Source organism: Symphalangus syndactylus, chromosome 24, assembly GCF_028878055.3.
Source record: "Symphalangus syndactylus isolate Jambi chromosome 24, NHGRI_mSymSyn1-v2.1_pri, whole genome shotgun sequence".
Taxonomy (NCBI): domain Eukaryota; kingdom Metazoa; phylum Chordata; class Mammalia; order Primates; family Hylobatidae; genus Symphalangus; species Symphalangus syndactylus.
In genome coordinates, this window is record NC_072446.2 from 35,879,928 (window position 1) to 35,902,309 (window position 22,382).

The following is a 22,382-nucleotide window of genomic DNA, read 5'->3' on the forward strand; positions in this document are numbered from 1 at the left end:
TATTTTATTTTATTCATTTATTTATTTTGAGACGGAGTCTTGCTGTGTCGCCCAGGCTGGAGTGCAGTGGCGTGATCTTGGCTCACTGCAAGCTCCGCCTCCCGGGTTCACGCCATTCTCCCACCTCAGCCTCCCCAGTAGCTGGGACTACAGGCGCCCGCCACCAAGCCGGCTAATTTTTTGTATTTATAGTAGAGATGGGGTTTCACCGTGTTAGCCAGGATGGTCTTGATCTCCTGACCTCGTGATCCACCCGCCTCGGCCTCCCAAAGTGCTGGGATTACAGGCATGAGCCACCGCGCCCGGCCGTTAATCTCATTTTAAACAAATGCTTACTTCTCAGTACTTTTACATTGCCATAAATGTTCTAATACACCATTGCAGGACAAAGTCTCCAAAATACCACCACCCATCTTGTCAAATATATCAATAGTCTTTATTGGCTGGGCACAGTGGTTTATAAACCTCTGTAATCTCAGCACTTTGGGAGGCTGAGGCAGGAGGATCGCTTGAGCCCACGCGTTTGAGACCAGCCTGGGCAACATAGACCCCATCTCTACAAAAAATTTTAAAAGTAGGCCAGGTGCAGTGGCTTACACCTGTAATCCCAGCACTTTGGGAGGCCGAGGTGGGCAGATCACCTGAAGTCGGGAGTTCGAGACCGGCCTGACCAACATGGAGAAACCCCGTCTCTAATAAAAATACAAAATTTGCCGGGCGTGGTGGCATGCCTATAATCCCAGCTACTTGGGAGGCTGAGGCAGGAGAATCACTTGAACCCGGGAGGTGGAGGTTGCAATGAGTCAAGATCGCGCCATTGCACTCCAGCCTGGGCAACAAGAGCAAAACTCCATCCTAAAAAAATAAAAAATAAAAATAAACAGTAGCCCGTTGCAGACCAGGTGAGGTGACTCATGCCTGTAATCTCAGCACTTTGGGAGGCAGAGGCAGATGGATCACCTGAGGTCAGGAGTTCAAGACCAGCCTGGCCAACATGGCAAAACCCCTTCTCTACTAAAAATACAAAAATTACCTGGGACTGGTGGCACATGCCTGTAATCCCAGCTACTTGGGAAGTTAAGGCAGGAGAATCGCTTGAACCTGGGAGGTGGAGGTTGCAGTGAGTCAAGATCATGCCACTGCACTCCAGCCTGGGCAGCAGACGAGACTGTCTCAAAAAAAAAAAAAAAAAAAGCCAGTTGTGGTGGCACATGTCTGTGGTTCCAGCTACTTGGTAAGCTGAGGTGGGTGGGAAGAATACTTGAACCCAGCAGGTCGAGGCTGTAGTGAGCCACGATCATGCCACTGGACTCCAGACTAGGTGACAGAGACCCTGTCTCAAAAAAAAAAAAAAAAAAATCTGGCTGGGCATGGTGGCTCATGCCTGTAGTCCTAGCACTTTGGGAGGCCAAGGCAGGAGGATCGCTTGAGGCCAGGAGTTTAAGATCAGCCTGGTCAACAGAACAAGACTTTATCTCAATAAAAATTTAAAAGGTGGTACATGCTTGTAGTCCCAGCCACTCAGGAGGCTGAAGGGAAAGGATTGCTTGAGCCCAGGTGTTCAAGGCTGCAGTGAGCCATGATCATGCTACTACAGCCCTGCCTGGGTGACAGAGAGAGACCTTGTCTTTTTTTTTTTTTTCACGCTTAATTCACTTTATTTTTCTTGTATAAAAACCCTATGTTGTAGCCACAGCTGGAGCCTGGGTCTGCTGCACGGAGACTCTGGTGTGGGTCTTGACGAGGTGGTCAGTGAATTCCTGATAGGGAGACTTGGTAAATACAGTCTCCTTCCAGAGGTCGGGGGTCAGGTAGCTGTAGGTCTTAGAAATGGCATCAAAGGTGGCCTTGGCGAAGTTGCCCAGGGTGGCAGTGCAGCCCCGGGCTGAGGCGTAGCAGTCATCGATTCCAGCCATCATGAGCAGCTTCTTAGGCACAGGTGCGGAGACGATGCCGGTGCCCCTGGGTGCAGGGATGAGGCACACCAGCACAGAGCCGCAGCGGCCCTGTCACCTTGCAAGGGACGGTGTGGGGCTTGCCGATCTTGTTCCCCCAGTAGCCTCTGCGCACGGGGACAATGGAGAGCTTGGCCAGCATGATGGCCCCACGGATGGCGGTGGCCACCTCCTTGGAGCACTTAACACCAAGACTGACATGGCCATTGTAGTCCCCGATAGCAACGAACGCCTTGAACCTGGTGCGCTGGCCAGCACGGGGCAGCTTCTGCACTGGCATAATCTTCAAAACCTCATCCTTGAGAGAGGCCCCCAGGAAAAAGTCAATGATCTCTGATTCCTTAATGGGCAGGGAGAAGAGATAGATCTCCTCCAGGGACTTGATCTTCGTGTCCTTGACCAAGCGGCCCAACTTGGTGACGGGCATCCACTCCTTATCCTCGGCCTTGCCTCCGCGAGCTCCGCGGCCTCGGCCCTGGTCCCGGACGCCACTGCCGAAACCTCTGCGGAAGCCACCACGGTTCCCCAACCCAGGGCCTCCGGGCCCCCCCGCTGCACCGGCGTCATCCGCCATTTGGTGTTTTCTTGGAAAAGAAGCAGAGACCTTGTCTTTAAAAAAAAAAAAGCTTTATTGATACTCAAACCACGAGATTCAATAAGTCGATATCTAGGAACTTTTTTGAAAGGTAGTTAGTGATCCTTAAAAAGATTTAAAGAGGCCGGGCGTAGTGGCTCACACCTGTAATCCCAGCACTTTGAGAGGTCGAGGTGGGCAGATCACCTCAGGTCAGGAGTTCGAGACCAGCCATGACCAACATGGCGAAACCCTGTCTCTACTAAAAATACAAAAATTAGCCAGGTGCGGTGGCACACGCCTGTAATCCCAGCTACTGGGGAGGCTGAGGCAGGAGAATCACTTGAACCTGGGAGGCAAAGGTTGCAGTGAGTCAAGATCGGACCACTGCACTCCAGCCTGGGTGACAGAGTGAGACTCCATCTCAAAAAAAAAAAAAAAAGATTTGAAGAGATGTATAATAAATGTTTAAAAAATATAACACTTATGTAGTGCTTACTGTGTACCAGGCACTGTTCTTAAATGTTTTTTTGTTTTTGAGACGGAGTTTCGCTCTTGTTGCCCAGGCTGGAGTGTGCAGTGGCGTGATCTTGGCTCACTGCAAACTCCATCTCCTGGGTTCAAGTGATTCTCCTGCCTCAGCCTCCTGAGTAGCTGGGATTACAGATACGTGCCATTTTGCCCAGCTAATTTTTGTATTTTTAGTAGAGACAGGGTTTCACCATGTTGGTCAGGCTGGTCTTGAACTCCTGACCTCATGATCCACCTGTCTCAGCCTCCCAAAGTGCTGGGATTACACAGGCATGAGCTACTGCACCCGGCCTGATGTTTTAGATATACTTAACTTTCCATCCTCAGGACAATCCATTGGTACCATTACTATCCTACAGAGACATTATTTACTTAAAATTAAACTGCTAGTAAGTTGCAGACCCAGAATATTCATTAAAGCATTGTTTTAATGCTTTAAAGTATTCATTAAAGTGGGCGGATCACTTGAGGTCAGGAGTTCAAGACCAGCCTGGCCACGTGGCCAACATGGTGAAGCCCATCTTTACTAAAAATACAGAAACATAGCCAGGTGTGGTGGTGCATGCCTGTGGTCCCAGCTACTCGGGAGCTGAGGTTGGAGAATCACTTGAACCTGGGAGGTGGAGGTTGCAGTGAGCCTGGATTGTGCCACTTCACTCCAGCCTGGGTGACAGAACAGGAGAATGAGACCCTGTCTCAAAAAAAAAACAAACAAATGATGTCTTTTGTATTCTGTTTTTTCGTAATTTCTTGTGATAAGCATATTTTTATTAAAACTTAAAATATTCTAGTCACCTGCAAACTAGATTCTAAATCATTTATCCATCTCTTCCTAAGTTTACATTTTGGAGAAATGAGGTATTTCTTAGCTAAAACACATGAACAGTGCTATTGCCAGATGCTATGGAAATTCCTTCTTACAGCCTGGCTTATTTAAAATACATCCTGGCTGGGCACAGTGTTTCACACTGGTAATCCCAGCACTTTGGGAGGGTGAGGCAGGAGAACTGCTTGAGCTCAGGAGTTCAAGACTACCCTGGGCAACATAGTGAGACCTCGTCTCTACAAAAATTTAAAAAATTAGGCCGGGCGCGGTGGCTCACGCTTGTAATCCCAGCACTTTGGGAGGCCGAGGCGGGCGGATCACAAGGTCAGGAGATCGAGACCACTGTGAAACCCTGTCTCTACTAAAAATACAAAAAATTAGCCGGACGTGGTGGCGGGCGCCTGTAGTCCCAGCTACTTGGAGAGGCTGAGACAGGAGAATGGCGTGAACCCAGGAGGCGGAGCTTGCAGTGAGCCGAGATCGCACCACTGCACTCCAGCCTGGGCGACAGAGCAAGACTCCGTCTCAAAAAAAAAAAAAAAAAAAAAAAAAAAAAAAAAAAAAATTTAAAAAATTAGCCTGGCGTGGTGGTGCACACCTGTAGTCCCAGCTACTTGGGTGGCTGAGGCCGGAAGATCGCTTGAGCCTGAGAGGTCAAGGCTGCAGTGAGCTATGATGGCGCCACTACACTCCAGCCTGGGTGACAGAGAGAGACCCTGTCAATCAATCAATCGTGTCCTAATTCTTTCTTAATATGTGGGTACATTTTTTTTTTTTTTTTGGGACAGAGTCTTGCTCTGTTGCCCAGGCCGGAGTGCAGTGGCATGATCTCGGCTCACTGCAACCTCCACCTCCCGGGTTCAAGTGATTCTCCTGCCTCAGCCTTCCGAGTAGCTGGGACTACAGGCATGCACCACCACGCCTGGCTAGTTTGTATATTTTTAGTAGAGACGGGGTTTCACCATGTTGGTCAGCCTGGTCTCAGACTCCTGACCTCAGATGATCTGCTGGCCTTGGCCTCCCAAAGTGCTGAGATTATAGGCGTGAGCCTACTTTTCTATAGTTCATAACCTGTGCATCACTGATAACCTATGCGAAGATTTCAGGACTGCTTTCTTCCTCAGTCTTACTGGAACTATATGATCCTGCTCCAGGCATAGCCATGTCTGTCTCCCTCAGTGCCTCTTCTCCATGCTTACCCCCAATTCAGTACTTCATCCCTGATCAGCAGTACAAGTTCAGCATAAAACCAAAGAAGAAGGCTTAACAGGAATCAGCAACATAATTTGAGTTGGAAATTTTTCTGAAAATAGACTACAGTATGCAGATTTACACAGATTGCTGCATTTATTAGACTGTGAGATGCATCATTTTGAAATGGGAAAAATTAGGAGAAAAATGTTTAAAACTCAAAAACATTCTGTAAACAACTCATTTCCTCCCACTCCCTGAAATGAAGATAGCAAAAACTGGAAGAAAGAGGAAAAAAATTGTTTTTGTCTCTTGGAAGTCATGGGAGTGATTGTTAAGTTAGTCCTTATCAGCCATAAATCCAGTGTAAATACAGAAATACAGACAGGAATAAAGTAGCAAACAGCCGTGAGGTCTAGGTCTCAGGCTTTCAAAGAAGGAATTGACAGTGTCCTTCCAGTCCCCTATTTCATAGCAGGCTTTATTATTACCCTGGAAAGGAGACTTAGTTTTTTCTGACTTGTTTCTCGTCTCTATGTTTCTTTGAAACCACCATCTCATGAAATGTATAACACTGAATTGTGGGGTTTTTCTTTTTTTTTTTTTTTTTTGAGACGGAGTCACTGTGTCGCCCAGGCTGGAGTGCAGTGGCGCAATCTCGGCTCACTGCAAGCTCCACCTCCCAGGTTCATGCCATCCTCCTGCCTCAACCTCCCGAGTAGGAGGGACTACAGGTACCTGCCACCACACCCGGCTAATTTTTTTGTATTTTTAGTAGAGACAGGGTTTCACCGTGTTAGCCAGGATGGTCTCAATCTCCTGACCTCGTGATCTGCCCGCCTCAGCCTCCCAAAGTGCTGGGATTACAGGTCTGAGCCACCGCACCTGGCCAAGGGTTTTTCATTTGTTTTTAAAGAGATAACATATATAATAAAGTGCACTCGTTTTAACTGGGCAGCTTGGTAAATTTTTGCATATGCTTACATTCTTAACACAGAGTTTTTACCTTTTCAGCTCTCTGGCCTGACAACCAATGTTGTGGACATTATTTTGGCTCATCACTTTGGGCAGGTAAGTACCTCTTCCACCCAGAAGAGCTGTGTTTATTGGCTTTCATGCAAATTCTTGTTTTACCTCAGGAAAGAAGGGCTGCCTTAGAATTTACCTGATCCTAGCAAATAACAGTTCCGATGTAGTCTGAAAGGCATGTGGCCCTGCAAAGGTGAATCTTTAACCCATTGCCACATGGCTGTTGACACATGGAGCTATGAGAGAAGATAGCATCTCCTGCTACCTGTTCCTGTAAGGAGAATGCCATCTGTTAATGTTTGACATCACGTGCCTCCCCAAGCATCTTTAGAGCCATTAGGAGGTCTGGGAAAGGCTTCACAGAAATAGAAATTTCAGGGGGAAAAACCGTGAAATAATAGTGCTAAAAGAAGCTTAGAGATTATCTTGTTCAAGCCCCGTGTTTTTCAACTGGTGAGGAAACAAGTCTTCACAGAAAGTGGCAGTTATCGTGTACATAATTGCTGGGTAGGGGAGGGAGCTTAACTGGTAGGTGAGGGGGACCCTGGTCTTCAAAGGGAAAGGTGAGTTGGGTGACCGACAAAGGAGTGATGGAGTAAATGAGCAGTGAGGTCAGAGAGCTGTGAGGTGTCTGGAATGGGGAGATGAGAGTGGGTGCTCAGTTGTAATCTGCTTAATTTTAAATATTATCTGAAGGAAAATGGCAGAAGGGAAGAAAACTAGCATTTACCAAGTACTGATTAGTGCAAACCAAGTTGTTTTTTACATGGTTCTATTAGTCTGATTTTAAGATAGGGAAACCAAAGACCAGAGAGGCAACATAACTTGCCACCACTATCCAGATGGTAAGTGTGGAGCTGACATTTGAATCCAGGTCAGGCTAAGTCCAAAATCCATAGTCTTTTATTTATCATATTTTTATCAAAGTTACAAATTCACATATATTTTGTAGTAGAGAAGTTCTACAGGGCTTATTACAAAGAATCTGTCACGTACCCCATATTCTGCTTTTTAGTGGCAACCACTTTAATTCTTCCAGCTGACTCCTTTGAGTTTTGCCTCCATCTTGCCCTCTCTTTAATTGAGGTAATACTTATACATAGTGTAATGCACACATCCTAAGTGCACCTCAGTGACCATTTACTGATGTATAGTTTCATGTAACTACCACCCAGAACACAAAACATTTTCATCACCCCACGAAGGTTTCCTCATTATCCTTTCCCACTCAATAATTCCCCACCCCAAACAAGGTTTTCACTATTCTGTTACCTCCATAGATTAATTTTGACTGTTCTTAAACTTCATATAAATGGAATGACAGAGTGCGTACTTCTTTGTGTCTGGCTTCTTTTGCTTAACATACTATCTTGAGATTCATCCATGTCATCCCATGTGTCAGTAGTTTGTTCTTTTTTATTACTGTGTAGCAGCAGTTCATTGTATTAATATACTACAAATTAGGGGTTGGGCGCAGTGGCTCCACATCTGTAATCCCAGCATTTTGGGAGGCCGAGGTGATCAGATCACTTGAGGTCAGGTGTTTGAGACCAGCATGGCCAACATGGTGAAACTCTGTCTCTACTAAAAATACAAAAATTAGCAGGATGTGGTGGTGTATGCCTGTAGTCCCAGCTACCTGGGAGGCTGAGGCAGGTCCCCCATAGTGGGACCCTGTCTTTATTAAAATTCAAAAATCGGCTGGGCGCCATGGCTCACGCCTGTAGTCCCAGCACTTTAGGAGGCCAAGGCAGGTGGGTCACCTAAGGTTGGGAGTTCGAGTCCAGCCTGATCAACACAGAGAAACCCTGTCTCTACTAAAAATACAAAATTAGGCTGGGCACGGTGGCTCATGCCTGTAATCCCAGCACTTTGGGAGGTCGAGGCAGGTGGATCATGAGGTCAGGAGTTCAAGACCAGCCTGGCCAACATGGTGAAACCCCGTCTCTACTAAAAATACAAAAAAAATTAGCCAGGTGTGGTGGCATGCGCCTGTAGTACCAGCTACTCGGAAGGTTGAGGCAGGAGAATTGCTTGAACCCAGGAGGCAGAGGTTGCAGTGAGCTGAGATCGCACCATTGCACCCCAGCTCTGGGCAACACAGCAAGACTCCATCTCAGAAAAAAAAAAAAAAAAAGAAAATTAGCCAGGTGTGGTGGCACATGCCTGTAATCCCAGCTACTTGGGAGGCTGAGGCAAGAGAATTTCTTGAACCCAGGAGGTGAAGGTTGCATTGAGCCGAGATCACGCCATTGCACTCCCGCATGGGCAACAAGACCAAAACTCTGTCTCAAAAAAAAAAAAAAAAAATTCAAAAATCAACCAGGCTTAGTAGCACAATGCCTGTGGTCCCAGCTACTTGGGAGGCTGTGATGGGAGGATCACTTGAGCCCATAGTTCGAGACCAGCCTGGGCAACATAGCAAAAAGAAATACTTCATATAGGCCTCTGCGGGGAAAGCTAAGGCCAGTATTTAATAATTTCTAAAAAGCAAGAACATCCTCACTATATATATAGTAATATATATATATATATATATAAAACTCTTGCTATATATACAATGTATCTCTCTCTATATATAACTATGTATATATATAACTGTGTATGTACATATATATAAAAATATATGTTTAATTTAAAACATATGAGGTCATAGTGGATTGTCATAAGACTGAAGGGTTCATTTAAAATTTAAGCACCCAGGCTGGTCTGAAGGTAGGGAATTATCTGAATTGATTGTTCACAGTTAGTTACAGATTGAATTCCCTGTTCTACTCTTTCCCCTTTCTCACTACTGCTCTTGACCAGTCAAAAAGATAATAAAAATTAAAAATAAATTTTAAAACATGTAAGCAAGTTAATGCTTGTATTAATTTGAAATGGAAACAAACATGGTTTTTAAACATGAATAATTCTCAACTTCACCAATAAGAGAAAAAAATTAAAAATACGTTTGTACTAGCAAGGATGTGGGAAGACAGGTAGTGTAAATAAATGAGATAGCTCTATATATCCGGATAAGGAATGATCTCTACCATACTTTACAAGGGAAAGCAAGTGTAGAACAATGTCTAGAGGAGTATAATTTGTGTTTTTAAAAAGATGAGAGTCTATTTGTTTGTTTGTTGAGACAGGGTCTTGCCCTGTTTGTCCAGGCTGGAGTGGAGTGGTGCCATCTTAGTTCACTGCAGCCTCGACCTCCTGGGCTCAAGCCATCCTCCTCCTTCAGCCTCCTGAGTAGCTAGTACTACAGGCATGTACCACCACATTAAGCTAGTTTTAATTTTTTTGTAGAGATGGGGGTCTCACTATGTTAACCCATGCTGGTCTCAAACTCCTGGCCTCAAGAGATCCTCCTGCCTCAGCCTCCCAAAGTGCTGGGATTACAGGCATGAGCCACCACACCTGGCCTGTCATTTGGTATTCGCTTTTCTTATTATAATACCTTTAGAATGAGACTGGGGCTCTCACAAAGTTTTCTAGTAGTGATTCGCGTACCCTTCAGTTTCAGGTAGACTCTTGTCAGTTTCCAACTGTATTCTGGGTTCATTTCATCCACATGGTTGTGAAAATGTGAAGAAATTTTTTCCGTATCTCTATTTCTCTAACAAGGCTTGGTGGTGAACTTTACACATTGCCCTGGATTAACAGACTTCTTAATTATCCCTGATATATTTCTTTCCTCCAGTGCAATTTCTTTCTGCTTAAAACTGCTTAATGATGTATGTGTGTATGCACACATGTATTTACATGTATGCTTATGTACTCAAGAATCTGGCAGCTAGCTCTGATGACGTCTGAGAAGGCCAGCAACAGAGTGACCATTAAACAGTGGGTGATGGAGAGGGAGACTTTTCACTGTATAGACCATTTTGTTTCTCTCGTATTTTATACCTTTAAAAGTATTGGTAATAAGATTAAAATAAATGAGCCAGGCACAGTTGAGTGTGCCTGTTGTCTCAGCTCCCCAGGAGGCTGAGACAGGAGGATTGCTTGAGCCCAGGAGTTCCAAGCTGCAGTACATTATGATAGTGCCTGTGAACAGCCACTGCACTCCAGCCTGAGCAGCATAGTGAGTCCCCATCTCTAAAATAAAATTTAAAAGATTAAAATAAATAATGAATTACTAAATCAATAAAGTGTCATAAATGCAATGGAATATATAATTATACAATGTGTAATATTAAATGGTGGTATATATAGATAGGTAATACGGTGATTATATCAGTGAAGATACAGATTTATGGTTATTAAAGATTTATGGTTATTAAAAGAAATGTAGCCAGGTGTGGCAGATCACTTGAGATCAAGGGTTCAAGACCAGCATGGTTAACATGGTGAGACCCCGTCTATACTAAAAATACAAAAAAATTAGCTGAGCATGGTGGTGCATGTCTCTAATCCCAGCTATTCAGGAGGCTGAGGCAGGAGAATTGCTTGAACCTGGGAGGTGGAGGTTGCAGTGAGCTGAGACTGTGCCACTGGTCAGCCTGCATGACTGAGCAAGACTCCATCTTATAAAAAAAGAAAAGAAATGTTACGTTCCATTTGTTTTACACTTTATGGTTTATATGTTTATATAACTTTTCTTACTTAATCTTTAAAACAGCCTTGTCAGATAGCTGGTTATTGTCTTCATTTTACAATATCTCCGTTTTTTTGAAGAATGGCAGAACATTAAACACACAGAGAAATCAGGGTTCAGAGTGATGAGGTGACCTAAGTTCCACAGCTAGTACTTGAATCCATAATAGGTCTTTTGCTGCCCTCATCTGACACAGAATATGGCACTGAACCAGTCTGATGCAAATAATCAGCCATTCAGCCTGCCAGTACATCAGTAGTCCCCAGACTCTGCCCCAGTTTCCATCATGAGCCACACGATTTGGCTTGTGGTAATGAAAATGCAAACCAAACAAGATGGACTTATTCTGGAGCTCAGAAGCTTACCCATGTCTTCTCTGAATTGTTCTAGGAGGAGTTACAGGCCAACGTGGACCTGATCCAAACCTACAGAATGCATATTGCCCAAGACATCAACCAAGACAACCTGCAGCTCTTCTTGAATTCCTACAATGGGTATAGTTTTTTCCTGTTTCTTCACTTAAATGTAAACAGGTCTAAAAAGAGGAGGGTGGTAGAAGGAGAGAGGACTGTATCTAATCTTGGGACCAGCTTCTCCAAGGTGAAAATGTGAGCCCCTTCTGGCTTTCTAGAAATGTGGACAAAGATTGAGGAAATGGATCAGCTGTAACTTACCCAAAGTTATACAGCCAGTAAGGAGTAAAGCCAGATTTTGAACCTTGTCTCTCTAGCTCTTTCCTCTATATAACAGAGCCTCCCTATTTTTAGTTGAAATCAGAAAGATTAAGCCCTGTGCTAAACTCAGTTACAAGGAAAACATCCCTCTCTCCTCCTCAAAGTGTAAGTCATTCTCTTCTCTTAAGGAATTTATTCCTGTAAATTAAACACTTAGGGCCAGGTGCGGTGGCTCATGCCTATAATCCCAGCAGTTTGGGAGGCCGAGGCAGGTGGATCATGAGGTCAGGAGTTCAAGACCAGCCTGGCCAACATAGTGAAACCCCATCTCTACAAAAATACAAAAATTGGCCGGGTGTAGTGGCGGGCGCCTGTAGTCTCAGCTACTTGGGAGGCTGAGGCAGGAGAATCGCTTGAACCCGGGAGGCAGAGGTTGCAGTGAGCTGAGATCGTGCCACTGCACTCCAGCCTGGGTGACAGACTGAGACTGTGTCTCAAAAAAATAAATTAATTAAACACTTAGGACTTTAGAGTTTCAGTGGTGTTGCTGCTGGGTGTTGAGGTTGTCTCCTTGTAGCATCCCAAAGAGTCCTTCAGGGTTGAGCCAAGAGCTTCCTTCCTGCTCCATACCACTCAGGACGCCCCTGAAATGGCGACTCAAGAACCAAGTCATAGGGCCTCTTCCCTTCTCAGGTGTGAAGGAAAGATAGTTTCACATTCCTTGATAAATTTTGGTGTTTATGACCAGAAAATAACCTGAGTTGCTATGACTTTACCCAAAAAGGGCATTGCTTCTGCTTTGTTTTTCTAGACGCAGAGACCTGGAGATCGAAAGACCCATACTGGGCCAAAATGATAACAAATCAAAAACATTAAAGTAAGTTCCTCGGTTTCCTCAGCTGACTTGCCAAATACAGACTAATTTGGTGTTCATAGACTTTCATAGACTAATTTGGTGTTCAGTGGAATTTATGTGCCTATTTGCTGAGTGACACCTCTTACTTTGCCTACCTAGGTGTTCTACTTTACTGGTGGTAGGGGACAATTCGCCTGCAGTTGAGGCTGTGGTAAGTATGTCCTCATGCTGTGAAGATGAATGGGATCAAAATGTAATAAAATGTATAGGCCAGGTGCAGTGGCTCACGCCTGTATTCCCAATACTTTGAGAGGCTGAGCAGGAGGATTGTTTGAGCCCAGGAGTTTGAGACCAGCCTGGGCAACACAGTGGGACCCTAACTCTACAATATATATTTTTTTAATTAGCTGGCATGGTGGCAGCCTGTAGTCCCAGCTACTCTGGAGGCTGAGGTAGGAGGATTGCTTGAGCTCAGGAGGTCAAGGCTGCAGTGAGCCATGATTGCGCCACTGCACTCCAGCCTGGGTGACAGAGTGAGACCCTGCCTCAAAAAAAAAGTATGTAGCACACTGCTGACACACTAGAAACAGTCGGTAAATACTAGTTTTTGTTCTTTCTGATTGCACATATCAGGGTTTGCTCTTTGTCATACATTTTGGAAAATTAATTCATCGTTAGATTTCATTAGATGGGATCAGTTTTTTTCTTGATTGCTTTGTGTTGTGTAGTTCACTTTGTGGCAAGTAGTACAACTAAACACCATTTACTTATTGTCAGATTTCTGACAGTCTCAGCCTTTAATCTGGAATAGATTACCACCATAAATCCAGCAGGCTGGAAGGCCACCTCTGCCTCCTTCTGAAGGACATAGCACATGGATAAAAATGATATATACTCATTGTAGAAAATATGAAAAAAAATTTAAAAATAGAAGGATGAGGGGAAAATCATGATCCCATTACCTAAAGACAGAGTATTATTTTTTGCCTTATGTAGACCAGATTATATTAAATATACAAGATTTGGGGGCCTGACTTAACACTATTGATAGCATTTTTCCATTATAGAATCAGTATGTCTGTAGGTTTACCACTATTTATTTAACTTTGTTCTCATGTTAATTCTGATTTCACATTATTAATAATGTTACTGTTGGCCAGGTATGGTGGCTTGTGCCTATAGTCCCAGCACTTTGGGAGGCTGAGGTGGGTGGATCACCTGAGGTCAAGAGTTCAAGACCAGCCTGGCCAACATGGTGAAACCCCATCTCTACTAAAAATTAGCCGGGTGTGGTGGCATGCACCTGCATTCCCAGCTACTTGGGAGGCTGAGACAGGAGAATTGCTCAAACCTGGGAGGCAGAGACTGCAGTGAGCCAAGATCGCGCCACTGCACTCCATCCTGGGCAAGACAGAGAAAGACTCTGTCTCAAAAAAATAAATAAAAATAAAAATAATGTTACTGTTGGCCGGGCGCGGTGGCTCACGCTTGTAATCCCAGCACTTTGGGAGGCCGAGGCGGGCGGATCACGAGGTCAGGAGATCGAGACCACGGTGAAACCCCGTCTCTACCAAAAATACAAAAAAATTAGCCGGGCGTGGTGGCGGGCGCCTGTAGTCCCAGCTACTCGGAGAGGCTGAGGCAGGAGAATGGCGTGAACCCGGGAGGCGGAGCTTGCAGTGAGCCGAGATCGCGCCACTGCACTCCAGCCTGGGTGACAGAGCAAGACTCCGTCTCAAAAAAAAAAAAAAAAAAAAAAAAAAAAATAATGTTACTGTTGAACATCCTTAGGAAATCTTTGAATCTTTGATTATTTCCTTGGGATGGATTTCCAGAAGTGGAATTAATGTGTCCAAAATTATACATCTTTACAAAGTCTTTAATACATTTCACCAGGTTCCTTTCCAGAAAGGATATACCAGTATATTGCCACCAGCACTGTATAAGCATGCCTGTCTCACTGCACACTGTCTAGCATTGAATCTTTTATTAGTAGTTAATTTGATAGGTTAAAAATAGTATCTCACTGTTTTAATTTGCATTTATTTGATTACAAATGAAGTTGATAGTTTTTCATAGGTCTAATTATGTGTTTCCTACAGCATATATAACTTAACTAAATATCTCTGTGAAATTACTTGATTTCTTTGGCTGCCCTAAATAGAGCAAAACATTATGGAGTAAAGCTTTTTGGAAAGGAAGTCTAACAAATAATCAGAGGTGTAGACATAGTTAAGAAGGTTTGTGGAGTGGGGACATGTTTGTAGGGTGAGAATATGCAGATGTGAAAGGATATCATTTGCATCTCCCTGAACTGCCCTGTAAAACACTACATCTCTGTTGTGAAATACGTGGCATGACTTGCACATAGAGGCCAATAACCCTCAGTTCCCCTTCCTCAAAAAACATTCCCCAGAGGTAAAAAGGTTATAGTGGTGACCCCAATTTATCAAGAAGGAACTTTATAAATGTCAGTGTTTTCTGGCTAAAAAGGTGGAGATACATGCTGCCAAACTTAAAAACATTTTTAAATGAACATATATACTTAATACAGGAAAATATTTTTAGAAAATATTCCTAATCAGAATGTCCTTACAATGCTAAGTATTTCTGTTCATCTTGGATCTAGTTATTTGCCTTTTCTAAATTGTGTAGACTTAAAGCAACCTTTGCAGTTACTTTTCAAGACTGTAATAATTTGGCCATATAGATAAGGCCTCTTCCTCCTTCTGAATTCCACATCTTGAGTGTTTATGAAAATTCTGGAGCCCTGTCTATACCACAAGTAGGTACTCTTTCATACACAGTCAAACCTAGTTCCCCTGCCAGAGAGCATTTTATCCCACAAGTGTGTAGGGATTAAGAGGAATATCCATGCATGGAAGAGCAAGAAGAAACTACAAATTCTAGTCACTGTCAGTAACTATTCTTGCTTACTTATTCATTCAACATCATATTTTGAGCATCTCCTATTTACTCAGTGCTATGAAGAATATGAAAATGAGTAAGATTGAGTCTGCATTCAGGCAGCCGGGGAGAAAGTAGATGTCAAAAACCAGTGGTTGTGGCTCCCGCTCGTAATCCCAGCACTTTGGGAGGCCGAGATGGGCGGATCACCTGAGGTCAGGAGTTCCAACCGGGCCAACATGGCGAAACCCTGTCTCTACTAAAAATACAAAAACGAGCTGGGTGTGATGGCATGCACCTGTAATCCCAGCTACTTGGCGAGAGAATTGCTCAAACCCAGGAAGCGGAGGTTTCAGTGATCTGAGATCATGCCACTGCACCCCAGCCTGGGAGACAGCAAGACTCCATCTCAAAAAAAAAAAAAAAAAAAAAAAACAGTAATTGTGGTTGTTCTACTAGGTATCAAGACTTCTTATAATGTTGTTGAAATTGCAAAGTAGTGAACCAAGGAAAGCATGATTTATTATGTTAAATCCAGATTTGAGAGTTCATTCTTCCAGAAAATATTTATAGTCTATCTACTATGTTCTAAGCACTGTGCCTATCAGTTAGGGATCCAGTTTTTAAATTCTATCTTTTAGAGTTAATGCGCATTCTGTAGTGAACGGGTACATTTGTTTGTCACTGCCTGCATTGTCCTTTGTGTAGAGCAAATCAAAACTCCCATTTGGTGATCCTGACTTTTATAGTATCCCTGATTTTAGAAGAGTTTTTTATACCTGCCTACCCGCAATCCCCAGACTAAAAGTTCATCTGGATTACTGGGTCTTGCCTAGGTAATTTTAACCACTGCTTGCTGCCACTTGCAGTCTATCATGTAGGCCACTGCTCTCCTAAAAACAACTCAAATCCTGTCACTTCAGACACCTTCTGTGGCATCCTATCTTCCACAGTCAGCTCCAGCCTGTGCCCCAGCCTCACCTTCAGTCTACCTCACCTCACACTTGCCTCGGTAGCCATTCCATTCCCACCCCTGGGGCTTTGCTTATGCTTTCGCCTTGATTCTGGAAGTCCTCAAACACTCACCTTTTCCCTTTATCTATCTGTAGAAATCTCACTCCTTTCTGTGTTCACTCAGCTCAGTTGTGAAGTGTTTGCAGTGGTTTCATTTTGCTTTGTATTACATGTTTCACCGTGCTGGATCCAGATTCTAAGCACAGGTTTTATGTGTGTGTTCTTAGCAAACATATAAACGGAGAGATCCAGTTGATCAAAATAGCCCTAAAATAATATGGAACCAAGAGATTGTCTCCCCAAAACATTTTCTTCGAGATCCCTGCCTTCATGAACACAAGGGTGCAGGATATCAGACGTGAATGCACAGGGCCATGATTCTTAATTGAATGACTCCATGAGAGAAAAATGAGAAGAGTTCAACTTTGGACAGGATAGCCAAAGACCTTGAGATATAAAAGAGTGAGGATATAAAGAATGGCAAACCCACTAAGGAAAGAGGTGAAAAGTGAGGCAAGGGAGGTGCCCAGGGCTTAGTCATTAGAACCAGTTGTACTCAGAAGCCATTGAAAGATCCCAGCAGGAGAGGACCCAAGGTCCAGTCCATTTTTCAAAGTAAGGTAACCTACTTTCATGTTATATAGCTAGTCAGTAGGAAGACTTAGATTCAGCTTGTAGTTTTTTAAAGACACGTAACAGATTCAGAAAATTAAATAAGTGAAATTTTTAGATCTACTCAGAAATATCAAGGTATATCATATAAATATATCTCCCACTATGTATTTTGGTAATCTCTTTGGCTGGTTCATCCTTCTCCAAACTGAGCTGTTGGTCTTGCAAGATCATTCTCATGCCGAGCTATTTTGTTTTTTTCCCTAGCAACTCATAAAATTATTTTCTCCTCTTTTTTTAAATTTTAGGTCGAATGCAATTCCCGCCTGAACCCTATAAATACAACTTTGCTAAAGGTAATGTGCCTTCTTCCCTCACTTCCAACCCTTATATGTGCTTCAGATTAATCATGTTTTCTGGAATAATTGCCCAGAAAGGAGCAAAGCTTCCCTCTCTTTGGTTATCTCATTCTCTTTTTTTTCTTTGAGACAGAGTCCCGCTCTGTTGCCCTGGCTGGAATGCAGTGGCGCGATCTCGGCTCACTGCAACCTCCACCTCCCGGGTTCAAGCAATTCTCCTATGTCAGCCTCCTGAGTAGCTGGGACTACAGGCACGTGCCACCATGCCCGGCTAATTTTTCGTATTTTTAGTAGAGATGGGGTTTCACCGTGTTAGCCAGGATGGTCTGGATCTCCTGTCCTCGTGATCCACCCACCTTGGCCTCTGAAAGTGCTGGGATTACAGGTGTGAGCCACCGCACCCAGCCTTCATTCTCTTTTTAAAATAATGCTTTTGGCCAGGTGTGGTGGCTCACACCTGTAATCTCAGCACTGTGGGAGGCTGAGGCAGGTGGATCACAAGGTCAGGAATTTGAGACCAGCCTAGCCAATATGGTGAAACCCCGTCTCTACTAAAAATACAAAAATTAACTGGGCATGGTGGTGCACACCTGTAGTCCCAGCTACCTGGGAGGCTGAGGCAAGAGAATCACTTGAACCCAGGAGGCGGAGGTTGCAGTGAGCTGAGATTGCACCACTGCACTCTAGCCTGGGTGACAGAGCAAGACTCCATCTCAAAAATAAATAAACAAATAAATAAAATAAAGCTTTTTTCCTGAATGTGTTCTCATTGTAAAACATTCCAAAAAAGAGGAAAGCATATGCAATAAAATAAATTTAAATTATTTGTAATCCTACCACCCAAACCTCCGGTAAAATACTGCTGGTTTTTTCCTATGCATTTTTACATCATTAAAATTAGAGACGGGCTGGGCACGGTGGCTCACACCTAATAATCCCAACACTTTGGGAGGCTGAGTTGGGCAGATCACTTGAGTCCAGGAGTTTGAGACCAGCCTGGGTGACAGAATGAGACCCTGTCAAAGAGTATTTACAACCCTGTATCTGTTTTCCTCAACTTTATGACATAGCCTTTCCCATGTAACTAAAAACTTTGGCTGGGTGCAGTGGCTTACACCTATAATCCCAGCGCTTTGGAAGGCCAAGGTGGGAGGCCAGAAGTTCGAGAGCAGTCTGGGCAACACAGTGAGACTCTGTCTCTACAAAAACAATAAGAAAATTAGCTGGGCTTGGTGGTGCGCATCTGTAGCCCCAGCTACTCAGGAAGCTGAGGCGAGAGGATTCCTTGAGCCCAGGAATTCGAGGATTTGTGCTCCTGATGCTGCACTCCAGCCTAGGTGACACAGTGAAACCCTGTCTCTAAAAAAAAAAAAAAAAAAAATTTCGTCAACATGATTTAATATTGTGAGAATTAAGATAATGGATGTAAATTCACCCTGCTGTGTTGGTAAGGAAGCTTTCAGTAACAATTCTCATGATGAGGGTGGATGCATTTTCTTTCTCTTAGGGTAAATACAGACCAACTCTTATGCTAAATATCTAGAGTTAGTATCAAGTGTCTCCCCTTTTGAGTATATCCGAGGCAAGAGTTTCTGCCTGTCATTGTTTCAACCTAGCTTTTCCTAGAGCCTCTACTAAAGTGTTGAGGTAGCTGACTTTCTAGTTTGAACTTGGGAACTTGGACTACTGTAGATTTCAATGCCGATCATATGTTGCTTACTGCTACATTTTCAGTCTGAAAGACCTCTGCCATCTTCCTTTTCCCTTTGAAGTGTGTTTGAAAGGGAAGTGCTGTTACCAGAAACAGCCTGTAGTTCCTAGAAATCTAATGTGAAGTTAATGCTCTGAGGTGACCACATTCAAAATGTTCTGCCCTCCAGGCAACTGATGGGCTGGTCTAAAAGTTTTTGGGAGGGGCTGGACATGGTGGCTCACACCTGTAATCCCAGCACTTTGGGAGGCTGAGGCCAGGAGTTCAAGACCAGCCTGCCCAACATGATGAAACCTCATCTCTACTAAAAATACAAAAATTAGCTGGGCATGATGCCAGGCACCTATAATCCCAGCTACTCCAGAGACTGAGGCAGGAGAATCGCTTGAACCTGGGAGGCGGAGGTTGCAGTGAGCCAAGATTGTGCCATTGCACTCCAGCCTGGGCAACAAGAGTGAGACTTTATCTCAAAAAAAAATTTTTTTTAAGTTTGTAGTTTCAAATTAGTTTCTCACTTCAGGTTTGAATCAATATACAGAAGCACAAAACTAAACCCTACAATAACCATAGACATAGTTATTTTTGGGCAAAAATGCCCATCTACAACACCATAGAATAGAGTGGATAACTCCTATGGCAGATTGAACTGATTCTCAAACCATTTGATAGGTACCCATCTTGGAAATAGTTTCTCCCAGTATTCTCTCTGCATATGGGAACTGTTCTATGTTCTAATCAGGTTTCAGCTCCTAAACTTCATGAAAATACAGCCTGTGGCTCACGCTTGTAATCCCAGCACTTTGGGAGGCCGAGGCGGGCAGATCAAGAGGTCAGGAGATCGAGACCACGGTGAAACCCCGTCTCTACTAAAAATACAAAAAATTAGCTGGGCGTGGTGACGGGCGCCTGTAGTCCCAGCTACTCAGAGAGGCTGAGGCAGGAGAATGGCGTGAACCCGGGAGGCGGAGCTTGCAGTGAGCCGAGATTGCACCACTGCACTCCAGCCTGGGCGACAGAGCGAGACTCCGTCTCAAAAAAAAAAAAAAAAGAAAGAAAATACAGCCTGTGCTGGTTTGGTTTTTTGTATATTTGTTAGATTAAATGTTTGTTTATAATCTTATGCTTAGAATTTTCAGGGGCCTCTCCCTTGTTAATCTCAAACTTCTGTGTCTTCTGTGGCATTCTCCTCAGTAGTAGTCCCCCTTCATAGTAAGTTTTAATGCCAGTGAATTGAAACCATGGGGTTCATGTTCCTTTTTAAAAAAAGCCAGTCAGCCTGAAGGATATCATCTGAGTCCAGAGTGTGTAACAGCTGGAAGAAAGAGAGCAGGCCTATGGCCAACATGCCCTAAAAACACTTTTCTGTGGATAGTAGATTCAAATCACCTGAGATCTTATTAGAAATGTACGTTCTTTTTTTTCTTTTTTTTTTTTCTGGAGACGGACTCTCTGTCACCCAGGTTGGAGTGCAGTGGCATGATCTTGGCTCACTGCAACCTCCGCCTCATGAGTTCAAGCAATTCTTCTGTGTCAGCCTCCAGAGTAGCTGGGACTACAGGGTGTGTGCCACCACACTCGGCTAATTTTTGTATTTTTAGTAGAGATGGAGTTTCACCATGCTGGCCAGGCTGATCTGGAACTCCTGACCTCAGGTGATCCCCCCACCTCGGCCTCACAAAGTGCTGGGATTACAGGTGTGAGCCACCACACCCAGCCAGAAATGCAAGATCTTGAACCATACCCCAAACCTATCAAATCAGAATCTCTGAGTCAGGAATCCAAGAATCTGAGTTTTAACAAGTCCTTCAGGTAATTCCAGTGCACACTAATGAAACCGTACCCTAGAAATCCTTGCACACGTGAGAATAACCAGCTGTAAATGTTTATGAAGTGAAAAGCGGCATTACCAAACCCAGCTATTAGAGGACAGTGGCTCACTGAGTGAGCCGGCTGAATTAGTATCAGCTCCTGATGGCAGAGTGCCCTTACTCACGGAGGAAAGATAATGTAGAGTTGAAATGGGACTTGGACAGCTTGATGCACAGAGAAGTTAGGGTTACACTGTTCGAGGGCTCTGAAAGGAACCTTCTTCAGGTGGTTTTCATGGCTGAGAGTAGTGGTTAACTTCACTATCACCTCAACAGAAAATTCCCACCATGGGCCTGAACGTCAGGGCTTCAGTCTTATTGATAAATAAGTATGTAATAATTATTTCAGATTTTCATCCAAGGTTATAAATGTTTGTATGTAGGTGCATTGAGATGCAAACTTGCAGTTAAATATTAAAACCTAGAATTCGATCTTGTTGTGTTTGAAAGGACTTGGGGTGTTCAGAGCAATTCGGGGTAAGTCCCAGCTGACTTGCATATTTTTCCTTTTCTAGATGGCAGACTGTGGGGGACTGCCCCAGGTAGTTCAGGTAAGGAGAATTTTTTTTTAACACCCATTTAATTCTGCTTCTCTGTCTATGCAAAGATTAATGCCCTCTTGTTTTATCCCCCCAGCCTGGGAAGCTCACCGAGGCCTTCAAGTACTTTTTGCAGGGAATGGGCTACAGTGAGTAGTACACAACTTTCTATCTAGCAACGATATAGGAATATTGGGGGCCAGTTTCACATCTGGGAGCCCACAATTCTTGAGACATAACCTCTGTGGCAGCTAGCTTTAAGCAAAGTAGAAACTGAAATGTTGATGGAACATTCATTTGTCCATATTTATAAGCTAACACACTCAGCACTTACTTTTGTCAGGTACTATATATTCTTTTTTTTTTTTTTTTTTTTTTTTTTGAGACAGAGTCTCACTCTGTCGCCAGGCTGGAGTGCAGTGGTGCGATCTCGGCTCACTGCAACCTCTGCCTCCTGGGTTCAAGCGATTCTCCTACCTCAGCCTCCCAAGTAGGTGGGACTACAGGCACGTGCCACCACACCTGAATAATTTTTGTATTTTTAGGAGAGACGGAGATTCACCATGTTGGCCAGGATGGTCTTGATCTCTTGACCTCGTGATCTACCTGCCTTGGCCTCCCAAGGTGCTGGGATTACAGGCATGAGCCACCGTGCCCAGCCTATATATTCTTAATCTAAGAGGTCATTCTGTTTTTAGTGCCAGTTTATAGAAGAAGAAACTGAGGCTCAAAGAGACTAAGCACATTGCCAAGGGTAAAAATTCAGCTGCAGGGCCATGATTCAAACCCTGGCAGTCTGACTCCAGAGCCCACATTTTGAACCCCTGAAGCTTAGGCTGTCCTAGGTGTGAATCTGAAATTATGATTTGCATTTAAACTCAGCTGGTTAATAACTCCTGACCTAGAGAAATGAAATGGAGACTCCAGGAGAAAAGGGCAGTATCCTTGGTAAAGTCTCCTCCACCCCAGGAGATGAACTTGGGGAGTGTTTTAGAGCAAGTCCAAGGGTGTGTCCATATCATATGCCATTGTCCTGGTCTCTTGTATTGTAAGACCCCTGAGCTTTCTCATGGTCACAGAATTATCTACACTTGCTCCTTTCTTGGAGTTTTTAGAAAAACTCTTTCACCCAGGTACAGAGCTCTTTACCC

General features: G+C 43.9%; 1 protein-coding gene and 1 pseudogene across 8 annotated transcripts in view; one reads left to right on the top strand and one right to left on the bottom strand.

Annotated features, from left to right (window-relative positions):
* NDRG3 (NDRG family member 3) overlaps positions 1-22,382 on the top strand; it is a 94,839-nt gene that overhangs the window by 68,878 nt on the left and 3,579 nt on the right. For all 8 annotated transcript variants that reach the window (XM_055265158.2, XM_055265161.2, XM_063633792.1 and 5 more), the window contains 7 exons: positions 6,092-6,148; positions 11,082-11,185; positions 12,177-12,242; positions 12,381-12,432; positions 17,063-17,110; positions 21,208-21,243; positions 21,329-21,380. In XM_055265158.2, coding sequence (XP_055121133.1) covers positions 6,092-6,148; positions 11,082-11,185; positions 12,177-12,242; positions 12,381-12,432; positions 17,063-17,110; positions 21,208-21,243; positions 21,329-21,380 — 415 coding nt within the window. The remainder of the gene's footprint in view (positions 1-6,091; positions 6,149-11,081; positions 11,186-12,176; positions 12,243-12,380; positions 12,433-17,062; positions 17,111-21,207; positions 21,244-21,328; positions 21,381-22,382) is intronic.
* LOC129474171 (small ribosomal subunit protein uS5-like) lies at positions 1,635-2,544 on the bottom strand (annotated as a pseudogene).